The sequence below is a fragment of the Sorex fumeus genome, unplaced genomic scaffold (assembly GCF_029834395.1).
Source record: "Sorex fumeus unplaced genomic scaffold, SorFum_2.1 ptg000002l, whole genome shotgun sequence".
In the NCBI taxonomy this organism is placed as follows: Eukaryota; Metazoa; Chordata; class Mammalia; order Eulipotyphla; family Soricidae; genus Sorex; species Sorex fumeus.
The window spans coordinates 47,229,566-47,249,939 of record NW_026606059.1 but is presented as its reverse complement, the minus strand read 5'-3'; the positions used below and the strand labels follow the sequence as shown (position 1 = coordinate 47,249,939).

Below are 20,374 nucleotides of genomic sequence, written 5' to 3'. Positions count from 1 at the left end.
TGGATCTAAGTCCTATCTGGAGCTTCTTACATTATAAGGAAAGGCAGAAAGACTTAGCGAGAATTCATAGAATTAGAAGTGAGTTGCATGTCTGACTTTTAAATCAGGAAGCCTTCCAGCAGAGCTTACACTCTGCTCTAGACACCTGTTCTCCTGGATCTGACTAAGGACCTCCTACACTACCACGTAAAATATTTTTCTGTTTGTTAATTCACTTTTTAAAAAAGTAAATCCTAGGGCTGGAATGATAGCACACTGGGTAGGGAACGTGCCTTGCAAGCGGCCAACCTGCGTTCAATTCCCAGCATCCCATATGGTCCCCCGAGCACCACCAGAAGTAATTCCTGAGTGCAAAGCCAGGAGTATCCCCTGTGCATCACCGGATGTGACCAAAAAATAAAATAAAATAAAAATAAAGCCAAACACTCAATCCTAGAGTAAGCAATGTGAAACCAGGTGGTCAATAGACCAGCTATGTGTAACATGCAGCATGCAGGGCAATTTAATTTTTAATACATAGATACTCATAGGCTCCACAGGCATCAAGTAAACACATTCCACTGGAAACCTTCTGTCTCTACAGTGGGGTGGTGAGTAAGATGTAGGTGGGAAACACCGGATGTTGTCAAAGATCCTATCTAAAGTCTCCCTCATGGTGATTCTGAGTGTGTCATTTGGGCTAGTGATCGCATTCTCCCTCACTCTACAGAGTCCCCATCCCTTCGCAGAACTTGTGGGCTTCTTGAATATCCTCCACAGGCACTTACTACAGGGGTGCAAAATGGGTCACATGACTACAAGTCCCAGATATCCCCTTGTGAGATGGATGGTGTCAAGCCAGTAAATAGACCTGGAGAGGATAACAGTGCCAGTGTGAGAACGAGGTGTTCCTGTGTGTTCCTCCAAAACACTTGGAGTCGTGCCTGGCTTAGTCCATGCACCAATTGACTCTAGGTACCCCAGTTTTATCAGTGAGGATGAGACTTCTCTCATCTCTCATGCGGTGTTAGTTATAAAGCCAGGATGACAAGTGATGGTTATAGACTGCAAGGTTTAGGAGACTCACATGGAGAATTATTAGAAAGAACCCAACTCAGATGCAAATATCTGGAACCTAGGGATCTACATCATGTTTTATTCTTTCACTGTGTGTGGTGGGGATGAAGGAGGCTCCCAAGCAGTGCTCACGGTTCCTAAGGATTACTCCTGGCAATACTTGGCCAACTGGGACAGTTCAAAGCCTGGATCTGATGATGCAGTGCTGCTGATGCTCGGGGACCATCAGGACTGTACACCCTTGTGCTCCAGGTACCACACCATGGGCTGAACTTACAACTTGCACAAGTCAGACATGTGCCTCTGACCCCTAAACTATCTCCCAGCCTCCTAGGAACGCAAATGTTAATGACTTCCCAGGGGATTCTCATGCAGGTGATTGACCACTCACTGAGAAGTAGCACTCGTGTTCTTAAGACTTCCCTGCTCCCCCACATCCTTCCCAACAACCTGCCCCCATTCATCTCCAGAGTGCTCCCCTTATTCTTTCCACAAGGGCTGCACCTTTGGTGCTATGTAAATGTGCCACCTCACATTATTTCCATCCTGCACTGAAAGGCTCTGAGAAGCACTGGCTTGACTGCAACTGGCATTGCTCTCTCACTTTCGGTCAGGAGGGGAGGGAGATAAAAGCAGTGCAGCTGAATTCTGCTCAAAGATGTGGTTTCTCCTCCCTCCCCCCACCCCACCCAGGAGTTTCCTAGGTCACATTCCATGTTAGACCACATGTCCAGGATAGCATCTGAAATGATTTAGACTTGTAGCAAATATGAAATATTTGGGATGATAAAGTAACACGATGAAAAATCAGCTTTTGTACTGCTTTAAGAGAGTTCTGAACGATGACTACTTAGACCGCATAATGCCAACAGAGTTACCTCAAATAGAGTTTTGAGAAAGAGATAAAGGGTTCGAGTGAGCTCCTGTGGGAGAGCACATGCCTGGCCTTTTTAAGCTCTCAAGTACAGCACTAGAACCACAGGATGAATGTAGCCCCGGTGGTCCCCAAGCACTATTGGACTGAGTATCAACAAGACTAGCCCTGGACACCCTCAAGATCCACTAAATATGGCCCCTATTAAAATGAGGGAAAGACAACCCTATTTATTAGGGATGGCTAGGCTGCTTTGTGTTGTTACTGCCAAGAGGATGGACTTTTTCTGTTCTCCGCTAAGAGCAACTTCCCCTCGTGGGAGGCTGAGTGACTTACTTCAGACCCCCAGTTTCCAGGTCGCAATGCTGGAATCTCATCCTGTAACCTGCCCTATTTCTATAGGGTCTTTTTTTGCCTCTGTGGAGTTTGAGATATTTATCTTTGGTAACTCGACTAGCCAGAATTGTTCTAGAAGAGTAAGTTAAGAAGAAAACAGATGAGTGAAGCTACATTCCTAGACACTAACAACTCTAATAGGGGCAGGAGCTCCTAAAAGCTCAGAAAATTCTGTGTATCCTCTTGCTTCCTGTGGATTCCCACACAGAATCAGAAGGGGGGAGGGAAGGGCTTATGATTTTCTGCCATTGGTGTTAAGTGGGAGAAAATTCTAATTGTGCTCACCCCAGCCATGCGATCCATGCTGTACCCTAGGTGTTTGGACTGACCCAATGACTAAACATGAGCCCTGGAAGCCAAGTAGGTGTTTGTTCTATTTAAATTCCCATCTGCATCAATGCAGGGGGTTCCCTCATTCTGTCGCAGAAGAGATAAGAGGAACTGAATGAGAACTGAGCACAGGGAAACATATGTTCGGGGGTGGGGGTGGAAAAGCCAGGCATGCTGTGTTTGATGTGGTGGTCTGCATCACAAACGAGGCTCAACCTGGGGAATTCTAACCTGCGGAAGTGGGTGGGCTGGAGAGACCCCTCTGCTCCTTTGTCAAGTTGCCCTCCCACCCACACAATGGAAAAAAGAAAAACTCATTATGTGATTTGCCTTGGAAAATATAGACAAATGAGCAAATGCATGAAGGGCCATGTTTTCATGGGGTTTGCTCATGCATGCCTCCCCCGACTTCCCAGTGCAACAGGTGACATCAAAGCATTGTTGATGGCAGTGGAGGGTGGTAGGGCCCTTCTAAGGTCCATGTTCCAGCAGTTGCTATGAGCACAGGAGGCTGTGATGCGGTGGAGGGGAAGAAGGGTCCAGACTCCTCAACCCCGAGTGGCCATGGTGCTTTCTCGATTTGCGGCCTGCTCTGAGCTTCACACAGGGGCAAAGAGCTCAGGACACACAGTTCATTGTCGAGTGGGAACATCTCCTCTGTCCTGGGGAATTTTCTTTTCTTTTTCTTCCCTCTTTTGGGGCCACACGTGATGGTACTCAGGGCTTACTCCTGGATCTCTACTCAGGGATCACTTCTGGTGGTGCTGGGGCAAACATCTATCGTGCTGGGGATGGAGCAGGGATCAGTCATGTCCAGAGCAAGCACTTTACCTCCTGGGCTGTCTTTCTGACCCCAGAGTCAGAAATCTTTTGATGTTCCCAGTTAGATTTGGCGAATCATCAGGTTACTGGACTAGAAAGCAGGAACCCTGAGTTGCCCCACATCTAACTCCTGGGAGGTGGGGGTACAGGGAGGCAGGGTCTCTGCACACTTCCTGGGGGCATCTGAAGGGCCATGAGAAGCAGCCTGAGCTGGAGGGTCCCCGTGTGCAAGGGCCTCAGTCGCATCCAGTCAAGGGAGCAGCAGGCCAGACTGTCTGCTCTGGGGCTGAGTTTCAGCTCCATACAGTTAGAGGGCACCGTGCCATGAGCTCTGATGTAGGGCCACAGGGAATGTGGGGAAACCAGCATGGAGGGGGTCACCCCTCGTAGAAGAGGAATCAAAGCCCTGACCACTATCACAGAAGGTGGGAACAGAAGTGGCCCCAGGTCCCATGAGACTCGCCCTGTGGAACTGACAGATTTCCTGAACTCTTGACCACCCCCTCCTACCTCCAGACCTCCACAGTGCAACCCCACCACCACCAGGACTGGGAATGAAGTGAGGCAGAAGAAGTACACAGCAGCCTGGAGCCAAAGTGAGGGGGATTTGCTCAGGCCTTTCTCTCCTTGCTCATCTCCTCATCTGAGCCCTGGCCCATCATCCAAACACTCAACCATCAAGAGTCTGGCCAGCCCCACCCAGCTTCTGCGGCAAAGCTGACTTTCGATATCATGGATTAACTTGTGACATCACACCTTCTCCCTAGAATGCTTGCCCCCAGACCCCGTGATCCTTCCAGAGGAGAATTCTGTGAATTTTCACAAGACCAGAGAGAGTTAGTGTCCAGTCTTGGCAAGTTACATTCGAAACTCTCCTGTTTCCTCATTATTATCCCCAGGATCATCTCAGCTCACAGACCACAAAAAGCTGAAGTCCAGATTTCAGATTCATGTTTCAGATCTGACCCCACCAAGACCTAAATTGACACAAATTCTACTCCCTCGTGGGCCTCAATTTCCACCCCTCTCAGAAAATAAAAGGATAAAATCAGTTGCTCCCAAAGGTCTTCTAAAGATCACACCCAGCATCTTTTTGTGATGCTAAATATTTCCAAATCTTCCATTATGAAAATAGTAAGAGCAAGCCCAGTGAAGAGAAACATTAAGTGAACCTTTATGCCCCCATCACCATATGATGATTGGCACCTCCCTCCCTGCTCCCATCTTCACCTTGAACTCATGGGAGAGAGCTAAGCATTGTGCTGAAGAAGCCCAAACTTACCAGCGGGGCCGGACAGAGGCCTCTCGGGAGGTGCTGGTGTGGATCTCATGCTGTTGCCCATGGCTCGCTCTCGGCGGCGGGCTTGAAGCCTCTGGCACAGGAGACACGCAGGGAGTGGCAGCCAGGCACTGAGCCTTCGGGGTGGCAAGTGACCTAGTTTAGAGAACATTGTGCATCATTGTTCTGCTCCCGCAGCGTATGTCTTGCAAGGTGGAGTTTTATGTGAAGATGAGGTTGGTGAAGATTGGTAACATTTGTAGCACTCTGGGTCTTTTATCAAGGGAACTACAGAACAAAACCACAGAGAGGGAAGTTGCTCGCAAATGCTGTTGGTGGCGAAAGTTTCCATTCCTTCACCCTCCAGCTGAGAACAAGCAGTGCTGCCCTATTTGTGTGTGGGGTTGCCAGGAGTCTGGTGGGGGGCGGGGGGCTGGTAGCCTCTGTGAACCCTGATCCCCCACCTGCCACCCCCGGTGGTCAGAAATCTAGAGCACTTAAAGCTCAGGAGCTCTGGGGATTTTCTGGCAGTCAGGGAGAGGAGAAGGCTTATTGGTTTTTAGTTTTCCTGGTGCTGTTTGTTTATCAGCATGCATGTACACTGTGAGGAGAAATTGGGCCGTGGGAGACTTTGGCCCTTCTCAGACCTCTCATCAGCTGTTAGTGCTAATGACAGCAATATTCTTTCTTCCCTTCCCCCATTCCAAGAGGAAGGAAATGTCCCTGAGAGGGAAGAGCAGTTGTTTAAGGCCACGATCCCAGGAGATCTGGAGGCTCTGGATAGCTCGTGAGAGCCCCGGGGGAAACATTGGGGAAACACCGCTAGGTTCAAACTCTGGTTCTGAGTGGACAAACTCGATGAACTTGCAAGTTTCTTACCATCTAATGCCTCCTTTGGGGAGTAATAATAGAACAGTGTTGGGTCATGGCTGTAAAAAATAAACAGAGAAAACAAGACCCACAAAAGGGGCTGGAACAATAGCACAGCGGATAGGGCGTTTGTCTTGCACACGGCTGACCTGGGTTCGATTCCCAGCATCCCATATGGTCTCCCAGCACTGCCAGGAGTAATTCCTGAGTGCATGAGCCAGGAGTAACCCCTGTGCATTGCCGGGTGTGACCCCAAAAGAAACAAACAAACAAAAAACAAGCCCCACAAAATACTTAGTGTGTAACCTGGCATAAAACCCTTGGTTATTGCACTTCTGGTGTGTTTTCTGATTATTCAACTTGATGCCTAAGTCCATATACAAGTATTTTAGAAAGGGACATATATGGTCACAGAATGAAAGTGTCACCTCAGGCTGCTTGCAACAGGAGATGGTGTCTCCCAGACACAAAACTAGTTCTGCTTTATGGTGACAAAAAGAATGGAAGGGTTGAAGACAACCCGACAACCAGTGCTAAACTTTGTTTGAATCACGTAGTTCACCCCACTCTAGGCCCATGCTTTAAGAACAAGTTTCTTAGGACCTTGACAGGATTCTAAGATCAGCTGGTCCAACCCCTGCCTGGATTTCCTTCTCCCTGCATGACATATTGGAATTCTAGAGAAATGTGTACACTGAAAACAAGGTCTTGTAGAGTTCAGGTGAGGTTACACCACTTCTTTATTTAGGCAGAATGGAGAGGGTTTAGTTTAATTTATTAGGAAGTTGGGAAACACTGTTTTCTGAAATTTAATGCATTTTTACTTAGAAAGTTAGTGTGGATTGGAGCTGAGGAGACAGTTCAATGGACCAGAGCATATGGGAGTCTCTGATTTAATCTCTGATCCCATCCAGGCAATGCAGAGTTTCCTGAGCACCACCAGAAGTAACCCGTCCCTCATAAAAATGAAAACCAGTCACTGTATTTAAATATACACTCTTGCCAATTCTATTTACTTATTTTATTTATTTTTTTCTATTTATTTTTTTATTATTATTGTCAATTGTATTTATACCTCAGCTAATGGACTGCAATGTCATTGACATCAGTTAATCTTAAGGTCATTTCAAGGTCTGCAATAAACTACGAAACTCATAAAAACTGTAAACTCATAAACTACAAGCTCATGTTACCCCTCAGAAGATCAGGCCAGGTGTCCAGTCAGAGTGAGGTGAGAAAGTTGACTGCTTCTGTTCTTGTGTCTTTGTGACCAGAGACAAGGAGTGCTCTAAGAGCAAGCCCCTTTGCATTTGATGCTTCACCAACCCCTGCTGACTCCATTGTATCCCTATTCCCCACTCTACCTTAATAAACGCAGTCAAGGAGATACTATTAATAGCATTATCCCTTGCTCCAAGTGGCTAGAGGAGTTTCCTTTGTTTGAAGTGTTAGTATCAGCACTTAAAAAAACATGCTTCCCAAGGGGCATCCTATTCTTCCTATTCTCTCCATTCTACCCAGCACCAGGTTAGGGTGCTGAGTAGAATAACTGGACAAACGTGTCCTTAGCAGCCCTACCCTTCTCAATGGGCTTTTCTAGAAAGGGCCCTCATGTCAGACTTCCATGAGATACTACTATGGCATTCTCTGAGTCCCACCTTCTAATTTGTCATGAAGAAACAGAACCTATTGCCCTGCCCAGACAGAGCCAGCATGCTACCAGAAGCTGTTTACCCTGTGAGTGATGCAGAGAGCCTGTGGAGGCAGTCTTCTCCTGGAACCTCTCTGGAACCATCAGCAGCCCAATTCCCCTCACCCTACAGCTGTCACAATCTAGGTCTTTGGGCTTCAGAAACAGGCTCCCAGGATAGGATGGCCACATCCACGTAGTGATAACTCTGAGACATGGAGTTGGCCTAACCTCTCCTTTATCCATCCACCATAGTGTTTCTCATTATCATGTAACACTGTCACTCCCAAATGCCATTCATTCCCTGCAGCCTGTCACTGTTATGTAGGAAATCATTTAAACACCAGGGGTTGCCCTTTGGGGGTAAGGAGTATTCCTAAGCAGTGCTGGGGGCATCTAGCGGTGCCAGGAGCTGACAGTGCTTAGGGGTTCTGAGGCTACATCTGTCAATGGTGGGGAAGAAAGGAACTTGCAATTCTGGAGTTTAAGCCTAGGTCCTTGTACATTAAAGCCATGCCCCCTGATGCCTCTGCTGTCTCTTAAACCCCCAGGAATTGTCCTTTAACCCCACACCAGAGTGCCCAGGCAGGTTGTCTGCTCCCACCCCTGCAAATGTTCCACCCTTCTGGAAGCCACATCCCAGAAACAGCCTTTGGGAAGTCTGTTGCCCCTTTATTTCTGTCCCAACTCAGAGTGCTGGCTCAGAAATGGCTTTGCTGCCCCTCAGAACAATAACTTCACACCAACAACTGTGTCGTTCTGCTCTGGCATTTGTGCCCAGTTCTCTGCACAAGTCCCTCTCTGCTTCTTGCCTCTTCTGCCTTCTGGTTCAGGTACCCTCACCCTCTCTGAGAGCAGGGGCTGCCACAGGGCGGTGACAACGCCACCTTACCTTCTTTGTCAAAAAAAAAAAAACCCTACCAGTTTCCACAACTGCTGAGTGGTCGGCTCACTGGCATCTTCTGTTTCCAAGAAAGAGTTAACTTTTCTAAAAGCAATTTTACTTGGCAAGAGTAAAAATGTCCCCAGAGAAGGAGGACAGATTTCCTCTCCTGAAATCCCAGAACAATCTGATTTAATCGGTGACAGTTTTATGCTATAACTGGAAATGGGAGACACATAATTGCTCCTAGGAACAATCAAGAAAGCTCAGAAAAGAAGTGACATAATAAACATGGGTGCTGAGCACGCAATGGGTGCTTTGTTCCTGGCCTCTGTGATATCAAAAGGATAGGAACATGTCATTGCTTCTTTGCTCCCCTGGCCTGGTGACTAACACTATCGTCTTTGTCTTACATTGGGCTTTGTTCATCTTTCTGAGATGAGAAGGGCGATCTCTAAGGACAAAAAAACAGAACCCTTTTAATTCTAGCCATCAAGGAACCATGCCCTTTCAAATACTATTAAGAGTAGAAGAACTCTCATCTCTTTTCTTATGAAGAACCCTTAGGGTTTCAATTGTGTCCTTTCTTATCTCTTAAGTGCCTGTGTCCTGCCACCTTCCTGACCTACTGGGGTGCTCTTAGCAGCTGCTCTTGTCTTTATCTTCCCCATGGCACTGGGAAGTGTATATTCCTCTCTCACCTAATGAGTGTCAAGGAAAGCAGACCACTTGCCCACGAGCTATACAGAGCAGGGATGTGGGTTGCACACGGCTACCTCTTCCAAGTCAGAGGCCATGTCCTTTCCTAAGGGCTGCCTCTCTGTCCACAAAGAAAGTTCACAAGGAAACTCTGATCAGTGAAGTAACCTGGTATGGAGCAGTAACCGTCTCGCTGGAGTTACTCTCTGGAATGTTGAGGTGCCCACTGGTTGGCCTTTTCCCACTAGAGTCCTGATAAAGACCCCTGCATCATGCATGATCTTAATGATAGAAAAGGGCTGAATTCCCTGACTGTTCATTCCCTGGATGGCACTTCGGCCCATGTGAGGCAGATCCTCCTCTCTGAGCTTGCAAAGTGCTCCTGTTGGAGAGAAAAATGCCTCAGACCCTTTGCTGAATGCAGAGAGGCAGGACACCAGGCAGAGGAGGAAGACAGGTCTGTGCTCCAGCAAAACCAGGAACAGTAGTAAACCATGGCCAGTGATGACTCAGAGGAAAACATCTGTGGCATGCAAACTTCCCCTGGACCTCAGGAATCCCTCCCATTGGTGCAGCAGCTCTAATCCTGTACACATGACAGACATGCTGATCAGTGTGGGAGCTTGAAACCAGTGTGGGGAATTTCACTGTCAGACATACCTGAATCCCAACAGGAACAGAGATTCACAGAAACACCATGTCACCTGGAGATGAACCCTAACTTCCTTCTGCCTGACATTGGGCTCAACCTTTACTAATTATTATACCCAGATTCTTAGAACAGACCCTTTTCCTAGGTGAGCTTAATCAATGCATACTGGGGACTGGAAGTATTACTCAAGTGTTAGGGTGCAAGCTTCCATACTGGAGGCACACCCATGAATGCACAAACATATGTGCATGGGCATATGCACACGTTTCTCCAAAGTTATTATGCCAAATAAAAGAAGAGGTAAATCTGGTAGCTAGGGTTGTATCTAGTTTGGATGGACTCCATAACCTGAACATTTTTGGCTACTGTGATGACCTGTTTTTCCCTCTCTCTAGCCCAGTTGAAGAAATCAATAGAAAAATGATGTTATGTAGCCAGTAACACAAACATAAACTGCAGGGAATATTATAGTGCAAGGGATCTGGAGGTCTGGAGGGGTGTCTTGTATATCAGTGCAATGTTGCGAAGCCTGATCTGGAATAGTGGAAGGCACACGTAGTAGAAGGAATGAAGGCCTACATAACTGTCACTCTGAAAATTGCCCTGTGCCATTGAGGGGCAGGGGTAAGTGGGAGGGAATGTTTCTGAGTCCATCACAATACCATCTAGAGAACTGGACATGCTGTGGTGCACACAAATGAAAATAGAAAAAGAAAGAGAAACTTTCTATGCCTTTACTAACCTAGTTTTATAAAAACTTTGCAGAGTACTAAAGGAACATTTCTAAAGTACTTCCCAAGACTCTCTGGATAGTGACTTTATAGATGAATGTATCAATTTCTTCTTTACATCTTTCCAATAGTGACATACTTCCCCACTGAGTTGCCATTATACTCAAAAAAGAAAACTGGGAAGAACAAAAAAACACCCTAAAATGTTGGAGAGTCTTTGTTGGAGGGTTGGGGAGGCACACCTGATCTTGCTTAGGGCTTACTCCTGTCTCTGAGTTCACTGATCACTCCTGGAGGCTTCCAGGAGGAACCGTGTATGGTGCCAGAAATGGAACCCAGGTCAACCACACGCAACACAGTCTTAGTTCACGTTGTGCTTCTTGATCCCTTGATTGTGTGTATCCTTTGGAAAATGACTACACTTCTCTGAACCTCCATTTTTAGTTTTTACTTTTTTTGATTTGGGTCACATCAGGGAGAATGCATGACTTCTTTTTATCAGGGATCATTCCTGGCTGGCTCTGGGGACTATCTGAGGTGACATGATTAAGCCTCGGCTGGCCATGTGCAAGGTTAGTGCCTTACTCACTGAAACACCTCTCTGGTCCCTCTGAGTTTCCATTTTAAAAACTGTATATAAAATCCACAAATAAAGGTCTTGTATTATTTTTCCGTGGTTTGACATCAAGCATTGCACAGTGGTCAAACCATAATGCCAGAAAGAGAGAGATACTGAGAGAGAGAGAGATACTGAGAGAGAGAGAGAGAGAGAGAGAGAGAGAGAAAAGTGTCTGCCATAGAGGCAGGGGAGGGGGACAGAGGGAATCTGGGGACATTGGTAGTGGGAAAATGTACAGTGGTGAAGAGATGGATGTTGGAACATTATATGACTGAAACCCAGTCATAAACAACCTTGTATCTGTATATCTTACTGTGACTCAAAAAAAATTATTTTTAATTGTACAACTGGAGCCCATGGGGACATTAGGTGACTTGCTGGCCATTTCCCTGCTTTGTCTCAGGGTCCTCCAATATAATGGAGGAAGGGAGAGACTAGAAAAATCTCTCCTGACCCCTTTGTCTCAACTGAGCCTGCTGTGAGTGACACCGCCCAGCATGCACCTGATTGGATGGAACTTCTCAGTGCCACCTGGGGTCTGAACTCATCCCCAGAGACAGGGAGAGCTGGAGCAGGGCCTCAGCAGCAGCAGTTGGTTTCCCTCCCCAGGATCTCTCAGGGTTTCCGGGGGCACCCCACCACATCCTGACCTTGCTCGGCAGGTGCATCTCCCTGGCTGTGAACCCCTCACCTTGTGACCCACATTGTTCCTTGCTCTCCTGTGGGGGCAGGTGCAGCTGCAGGCCTGTCCCAGCTACCGGAGGGCCCTGGCCAGTGGGGGCCTAGGGAGAAACAGGCTTCAAAACCTGAAGCTCTAAAGAGACCCTTGGATGATATCTTGGTTTCTCTCATGAGAATCTTTCAAACCTGTTGGCTGAAAGTTGATGTAAGAACGTTCCCCCCATGCAATGTAAATGAACAAACTCAATGGTAATGGAAAATAAAAAGAAGAAGAAGAATATTGGGTTATTTCTTCCACATGTGCAACATAAGGATGCAAAATGGATGATCAAACAAAACAATAAAAATAAGTCTGTAGAGGTTGACCAAGAACTCAAGTATTCAAGAGAAAGAAGGCGGTGGGGTGAAAGAAGGGTGGAAGGGGCATAAGGAAGGGGGGTAAGTCTTATTTGTTGGTTGTGATACTTGGAAAATATATAAAATAATAAGATCCCTCCAAAACAGTTTCCCTAGGAGTTCAGTATGTCGAAGAGATGAAAGCAAGTTGCCGATAGGGTTGGAGTTCAGTCCTCAGGCCCCTTACTTGTGACAGCGTGCCCCATCCTAACATATCATCTTGGGCCTGTTTGTAAGTCAGATGCCCTTTTGTTTGTTACTGAGGCCTTGAGGCTTAACCAGCATGTCTATGATCCTGTTTTCAGCCCTTTTATCTATGGACCCAGAAAGGTAATTTCTTGATTTCTTGTGCTTTCAGCCTAAAGGGGGTGTAGATTAACTCACACCAGACTAGGATGCATGCCTTTCCTAAATTAACATGTGGCTCTTTACCTATTTTATTATAAGACCTCAAACCTTTTCCCATTGCTTCCTCCCCCCTCCTCCCATGGTCTGTTTGGGGTCATATCTGGTGGTACTTAGAAGCTCCTTCCAGCACTGTGCTCAGGGCTCCTCGTGGTGATTAGGGGACAATGTAGTGGCAAGATCTGAACCCAAGTCTGCATGAAAAGCATGAGTTCAGCCTGCTGAGCCACCCCTCTGACTCTGTTCATTTGTTTGTTTGTTTTTAAAAATACACATGGCCTTGTGTATGTTGCTTGTGTTTTCACAAGATAGAATTAGTGAGAATAAGTGTTATAGGCTGATTATTTCGCCCACTAGGGCTTTGTGAATATCTCTCTCCTGCAATAAATGTAAGCATTAGAGGAAGGGAGAAAGGTTCAATAAAACCATCTCTTACATAAATTTAGTGATTTATTGAGATAAAAAGGGAAAAGTCCCCACATCAGCATTTCATACAGATAACCAAGATACAGAACTGGTTAGGTCCTGATACCTGATTGACTTAATAAACATTAGCAGGGAAAGAGAGTCATAAAAACAGTTGTTTTATTTTTGTAACTATGTCAAACTATAGGCAATTGCAAATAATAGGTAGTGAAAGCTTAATTACTTTTCACTTGAATATGGATTCTTGAAAATTCATGAGACAGATGAAGTTTTTAGAATGATGCTAAAAGTTTTCTAAACATCTGGACCCAGGGATTATAAAATTCATAATTCTGTCTTATATTCTATTCAACAAAATAACTTCACTTTGTTTTTTATTCACATACATGAACAAGCCTGGCTTAAAGATTTATTGAGTAAGATAAAGATGATATTTTATTTAATACAGCACTCCTATTTTCCAATCCTTTTGATCTGAGGGTCACACCCCACAGAATGCATTGTTTGTCAAAACACAGATATAGATCTCAGGGAGTCTCAGATGGTTATCTAATGGGGTTTGGTCATCAATTTGTACAGAGACCACACCCAGGATATTTTCACACTTTGCAGGAGTAAGAACTACTGATCTATTATCTCTGTCCTTCCTCTGCAAGAACTTCTGTATGGCCCTAGTAGTGGGTTGTCATTTTAACAATTTGTGTTATTATTTGATGAGACCAAGATGAGGGACCATTTTCACTCATGACTGGAACATAGTTAATGCTCCACAAGGAATAAAAAGGAACAGATAAAAACTGAAGAGGCAATGTGTCTGGTAGGGAGTAGTTAGTGGTGCATATGTCAATACCATTGTGATGGGGGTAGCTCTCATTTGCAGTATCTTTCCATTTTTGTACCTATAGACAGTCAGGTCTCATTTAGTGGTAGGAATACTTTTAGGAAAACGCAACCATCATCATTGGGCAGTTTTTGTCTTGTGCCAACAACATGAAGTATGCTTGCACGAATCAAGCTGGTATAGCCCACCACTCACTTCGGTTATATAATATGGCGATTGGACCACAGTCGTATATGGGACCTGTCATTGACTGAGATATCATTAAGTGATACATGATTACTCCCACCATGGTAAATTTCATGTTTTTAATGTGGCATCCCTGAACATGTCGTTAGGAAGGAGAGGAGCATTCTCAGTCTTACCAGGACTATGCATTCTTCCTAGGTCCAATGGGAGTGACTAGACTCTTCCTAGGCCCGATAGGAGTGACTCTATTCTTTGTTTTGACCATTATTTTAATTTGAAACAGTTGCACAGAGCTCATGCCACCTTCATTTGTCTCTATAGGAGAAGAGACATTAATCGACATGAGCGTTCTATCCAAGGAGGGGCTAAATTGGGTGCTTCAGTATTACACTGATGTCTCAATGCACCTTACAGATGGAAGCTGAGTCTCAGTGCTAACGAGGTCTTTCTCTTCATTTTTGAATTATGCACATTGTGTCTTAAGAACCCATATGTTGAGCTTATTAGCGTCTCTGAGACTTTGGACAATACACTTTCTTTCTTGTGATGTTAGTTTTTATAAAAGTAGTATTTCAGAACAGCTGGAGAATGCCCTATGTTCAGCACAACATGGGCCCAACTCCTTATGATGTCTAGTTGGTAGCAACAGAAAACAAAGAGGAGACACATTGTCTTATGGAATACTGTGCCTTTGGTGTTTTGTCCCTCACAATGAATCTATGTCGGATATGTCTCTATCATTACCTTTTGCATAACTGGGGAAATTTATATAGTTTGACTCAGGTTGTCCAGTTGGCAAGAGATGAAAATAAGATTTAATTAAATGCTTGTGGCAGCAGAGCATGAGTCTTAGCACTGTGGTTGTTTGGCCTAAGAAAGTAAATAGAGTGTTGAATGAAACGGCTCTGATTCCTTTTTAACTGTGCTACTACCTGGTTTGCTGGATCATCATGTACTAACCGCTATTGAGTAAGTGAACCAACAGGTTTATTGATAGAACCTAGATGAGAAATGGGTCCTGGCAATCTGGGTGCTTAGAATATATATTCAGAGGAAATAATTTTAAGCCATTTTCTCATGTGACTCAGAAGGTATAGGGGAGCCAATAAGGCATGTGATGTTAATTGGGAAGAAGCCTGACTTTGAGCCAGGGTAAATATGAGAATTTGTTTCAACCTAGGTCAGTCACTCACTAAACTGATTCCTCTGCTCTGTTATGAGCTGTTTCTCCCCTTCCGAGCACAACTAATTATTTTTTTTAAGTGTGTACTTCTCACTCCTACCCACAGGCTATTAATTTCCTAAGAACAGGTCCATATCTATTCTATTCCTCAATGAAAGTTCATTGCCTGCAGGCACCTGGAACATCATAAGTACTACTTAATTACATCAAGTGGCTGACTGTGGAACTGATTTGATTGAAGGGTGTGTCTATAAAAGTGACTGGGATAGTGCAGGCAGATCATGCTAATATTCCAGAGTCAGCACAGTCCTAGCAAGTTGACTATTTTCCCCCGGACACCCAGAAAGACAATTTTCACGTTCTTGTAAAGTGATTCTGAGTCTTTTCAGCTCCCACTACCACACCCCAAGTCCTCCCACATGGTGCCAGCCTGCTAGATGCTGAGGAGGGAAGTATGACTTTGCAAAACTATTTAACAGCCAAAGAGAGTCATAGCCCCGTAAGGCCCGATGGTTACTGTAATGAAATAAGCCATCTTCCTTGGAGGTTCTCAGATGAGAGGAAGTGGCTTGGACCTAATATACTTATTTCCTTTGGAACTTTTAGGTTAGTGAGAAAGGGAGGAAGTCAGTCACATGGTATGGTCTCAATGCATGTTTTTAAAAGGAAGGCATAAGTATATTTATGGTAGGAAAGAGAGATGGATAGATAAAGAATAGATGAAAGGATAGATGGATGAATGATTGGATGACTGGATGGCTGAATAAAATAATGGGTGGATGGGTTTATCGATTTTGTTGTTACTGTGTTTGGCATATCGAATACATCATGGGTAGCTTGCCAGGCTCTGCGTGTGGGCGAGATACTCTCGGTAGCTTGCTGAGCTCTCCAACCGCTCGAGCAAACCAATGAACAACAGGAGGACAGGGTTTATCGATGGATGGATGGCTGAACATACATTATCCATCGATAACAGTTTGCTGACAGGAATAAATGGTTTGACCTGCTGTCCTATAAATCCCTACTGCACTGTAGCACTGTCCTCCTGTTGTTCATTGATTTGCTCGAGCGGGCACCAGTAACGTCTCCTTTGTGAGACTTGTTGTGACTGTTTTTTGCATATCGAATACACCACGGGGAGCTTGCCAGGCTCTGCTGTGTGGGCAAGATGCTCTCAGTAGCTTGCTGGGCTCTCCGAAAGGAATGCCGGAATCAAACCCAGGTCACCACGTGCAAGGCAAACACCCTACCCACTGTGCTATTGCTCCAGCCCAAATCCCTAATGAGAATTTTAAATTTCAGCTTCTTTCAGGGCTAAGGCAAATACATTTTTACTAAAAGTCAAATGAAAAATTAAAAACCAGCAGCATCCGTGAATATAGAAAGTTAATTAGAGTTTGCCATAAATAATCATTTGTAAGCCTTAAAATAAGGCACACTCCTCTTGGAAATGCATTGCCACCTCCTGAAACCCAGCATAAAAAATTGTGAATGTGTGAGGAAAGTGATTTTTGTTTTCTTTAATGAATACCTACCCATATGTGTTTAATTTCTGTCAAAATAAGAAAAATGTGGATTTAGAAATATTGAAGACTATTCAGTTCATCAACTGCATAGTTGGAGTCATTATATTTATCATTACCTGTTGTCATGTTCTTGTAAACTGATAAACTTGCCAAATTTTAATTGTCTGGGTTAGGAATAATATTAATAGCTGCAATTTAGCATCTCCTCCATATTATATATCATTTAAAACTCCCACGAACATACAAGGGAGTGTGGTCTTCTTTTCTAGAGTAGGACCCTGGCACTGAAAGAGGCAGAAAGCTTTCTGGGACTCACACTGCCCATTGACAGCTACTGGAAGGTTGATCCAACTAACAATAGCAATGGCTTTTCATGAAATTGTTCTGCTCCCAGATATGTTTAGAATATAGGCATAAAGACAGGCTTCAATCTGCTTATTCCTAAAGTCTTTAATATGTTTTTTTTTAATTTTGTATTTTCAGAACACATTGATAGTTCTCAGATAGCATTTTTATGTTTTGCTTTTTGGTCCACACCCAGCTATGCTCAGGGTTAACTTATTCCTGGAACTGTGCTCAAAGATCACTCTTGCTGATGGACTATATATGGTGCCCAAGATCAACCCTAGGTCAGGCTCATGCAAAGCAAGCTCTCTACCTGCTGTACTATCTCTCTGGCCCTGAGAATAACATTTTTCTAACAGCCCCTAATGCAAGAGATTTTACCAGAAATTTAATATGGGCTTGCTTTCCCCATTTTAAAAGAAACAGAACCCAGTTTATTAAACTTGTGATTTAGCATCTCATAACAAATCATAGAATAACAATTTGCAAACTCTGTGGCATATGTCTCCTAAAATAATGAGCAATGTTTTAAAAACACATTTTTAGGGCCTTTACCCACTCACTATTCCAGAATCCCACGCCCACCCCCACCTGCTCCCACCATCTCCATACACAGCTCTTGGATAATAGTTACATGACTGGGATAAATCATTTATCCTCTCTGAGCCTAATTTGTTTTCATTTTCAAAAGTAAATAATCACCATAATCTTGTAAGATTGCTTTCTAAACTGTAAGAAAATAACTTTTCATGCAATAGTCTGACTTGGTGCTCAGTATGGCAAATATCAACACTCCATCTTTTCAGCATGTTTGGAGGCAAAACCTCAGTCATTTTTCTGACATGTTAGATATGGAAATCTAACAATAGAATGTGTCTACCTTCCTTGCAGAATTGTCATTCTTCAAAATCTTCCTGACCTCCAATTTTTTTTTATTTTTAGACTTGATAAACACTACATGCTTACCAACCCTTGTCCCATACACAACCACCATCTTTGTTATTGTTATTGGATATGAGGTTGGCCTCTTCCCAGATTCATACCAACATGCCTAGAAGCGCTTTTCTGATCTGTCCTTTGCACAACCCCCACCCTGGTGGATCTCATGCACCTTTGGAAGTCACAACTCCATGTTCAGAACATTTATGGAGCACCTACTATGAGTACAAGCTGGCTCCTGAACATTTGAAGCATCTAGATCATATCTGCCCAGTTATTGGCATGCTTTGTGTACCATTATCCCCTATTTGCAGTAAAGAAGTGTGGATTTTGTTTTTTACATGGCTTGCTCCAGGCTGTTAGCTTGGAAGTCTGAAGCCAAGAAGTCCTTGTCCTTAATGGGGAGGTTGTCATGTACCAGGTCATTATCTGGAAAATATCCTGGGACAGATCTATCTGTCCCACACCCTTTATCATATGGACTCACACATCAACCATTGACAGGGCAGCTGGATATGACACGGAGCTTTCCCAGTAGCTGCTGGGTCTCCCTGAGACAGTGTTCTGCCTGTTCTCAAGGACAGGAGTGGCAGTGGGGCTGTTGCCTGTCCCCAGAAAATCAACTCACTACCAGTTCTGTCTAAAGGAACATACTTTCTCCTGTTCTGCCCCGACCACATCCCCAAAAGTACCTTCAGAAGTCGGGCATGGTATCCCCAGGATCAGATGAAGGGGACTGCAAGGAGGAGCACCATCACCACTTCTCCATCAGCTGCTGCTGCTCTGTTGAAGTAAGCCTGCTCCCCAGGGTGTAGAGAAGCCCATGCTATCAAGCCCAGCAGTTGCTAAACCAGCTGCACACTTCCTCTGTTAGAAACAAGGAAGGCAGGGGACTCACAGCGGTGACAGTTCCTGTTTTCAGCCACTCTGGACAGGCTTCTCTCTCTAAGGGAGGAGAGAAGCGTTACTTGGTGTTTGCGTTCTGAGTTTGTTTATTATTATTTCACACAGCCCTAGAGAATATGGAAAGTTTCATTCTAAATATCCAGACACCACTCAAAATTTTAGAGCTGGGAGTTCTCTTTGTTCTAATCAAAAGGCAGAGAAGGCTGAGTGTACAAGTGGATTCAGTGAGGCTCCAGCTCAAAGTTACTGCTTCCCTTTTCTCATTTCCCAATGCTGACTGCTTCTGCATGTCCTTGATGAATGCATCTTGGAGCAGAGTCTCTAGTCCTGATGAGGTTTTGCTTCTGCAGAAGCTTTACATGATGCAGTGGACCTCTGCATCATTGCATTTCTGCATCTGCAGAGGATCCCTGGAATCCTATTCAGAAAGAAGCAACCCAGCAGCCTTCCTGGGAAAAGCACACTGCCCTTTGACTGTGCTACAACCAGAAGAAATTAGAAAGCTTGTGGAAAAAAATGATATTTTCCCCAGGAGTAAAAGAAAATAAGGCAATTTAATGCATGTGTGCTGCCTGTCAAGGATCCTGTGTGGAAGGAAAAGACTGGAAAGAGCATGAGTGAGCGGAAGTAGGAATAGTCTACTATAGACTCCAACTACATAATATGATATCAATATGATCTTAGAAGGTGATGATGGTATTGTGAGTTATGTGCAGAATGTGTTCATTGTTAGCAGGTACTTGATGTGTTTTTGGAGGACAGATATCATGATGTCTGCAATTTTCAGAAGGCTCACTGAAAGAAACCTTGGAGATATAGAAAGAGAGGGAGAGTGACAGAAAGCAAATGGGGCCAATAGCTTAAGCTTGGTCAATCTAGGTGAAGGAAGTAGATGCAACTTGCAGTTATTTTGATGGGCTTAAATTTTTAAGAAAGGGGAAGACAAGTGGAAGGAATAGTTGTGGGGGCTACTTCCTTTTTCTCAAATCAAGAATTTACTATGCCTTAGGATGTGTAGTAAGTTCTTCTCATAAGCATATTTCATTTCCCCCTTTTTCATTACTCTGTCAATCATTAGGCAAACAATGTTATGGATTTGCAAGGTTTAGTAATATCAGTTCACTATAGGTAGAAAACTTATTATATTTATTAGCAAAGGTCCCAAAGAGGTGCCATTAAATAGTGAGTTGATTCCAGAACTTTGGAATCAAAGTGGGTGGGTGCTAAGGGTCTTACACCTGAGAGGTGTGAAGTTTGTTATGGTAATTTTCTAGCATTTTGTAAACCAATGATAAGTCAATTAGAAAATAAAATAAGAAAAGACATTAGTATTACTTGATCCTCTGACATAACCCAATGACTTTGAAAAAAAATATATTCTGAATTTTGCAGGAAGAAATAATTTGATTTTTGAGTGATCTGTCATTTCAACTTATGAAAACGAAGTTGCCCAGAGTGGGAATTATATCCTTAATGCTGCACTGTAGCACTGTCCTCCCATTGTTCATCAATTTGCTCAAGTGGGCACCAGTAACGTCCCCATTGTGAGACTTGTTGTTATTGTTTTTGGCCACAGGGAGCTTACCAGGTCTGCCATGCAGGTGGGGTACTCTCGGTAGCTTGCCAAGCTCGCTGAGAG

At 44.3% G+C, this 20,374-nt stretch overlaps 2 protein-coding genes across 3 annotated transcripts in view; one reads left to right on the top strand and one right to left on the bottom strand.

Annotated features, from left to right (window-relative positions):
* The window catches only part of TG (thyroglobulin), a 261,047-nt gene that overhangs the window by 177,394 nt on the left and 63,279 nt on the right, over nt 1-20,374 (top strand). The window lies entirely within an intron of this gene.
* The window catches only part of SLA (Src like adaptor), a 72,253-nt gene that overhangs the window by 23,100 nt on the left and 28,779 nt on the right, over nt 1-20,374 (bottom strand). The window contains exons 3-4 of one of the 2 annotated variants that reach the window (XM_056112276.1): nt 18,522-18,772; nt 4,761-4,913 (exon numbers count right to left, since the gene is read on the bottom strand). In XM_056112276.1, coding sequence (XP_055968251.1) covers nt 4,761-4,821 — 61 coding nt within the window. In that variant the 5' untranslated portion in view covers nt 4,822-4,913; nt 18,522-18,772. Of the gene's footprint in view, nt 1-4,760; nt 4,930-18,521; nt 18,773-20,374 lie in introns of those variants that run through there. The other variant, XM_056112268.1, reaches the window with a different exon arrangement.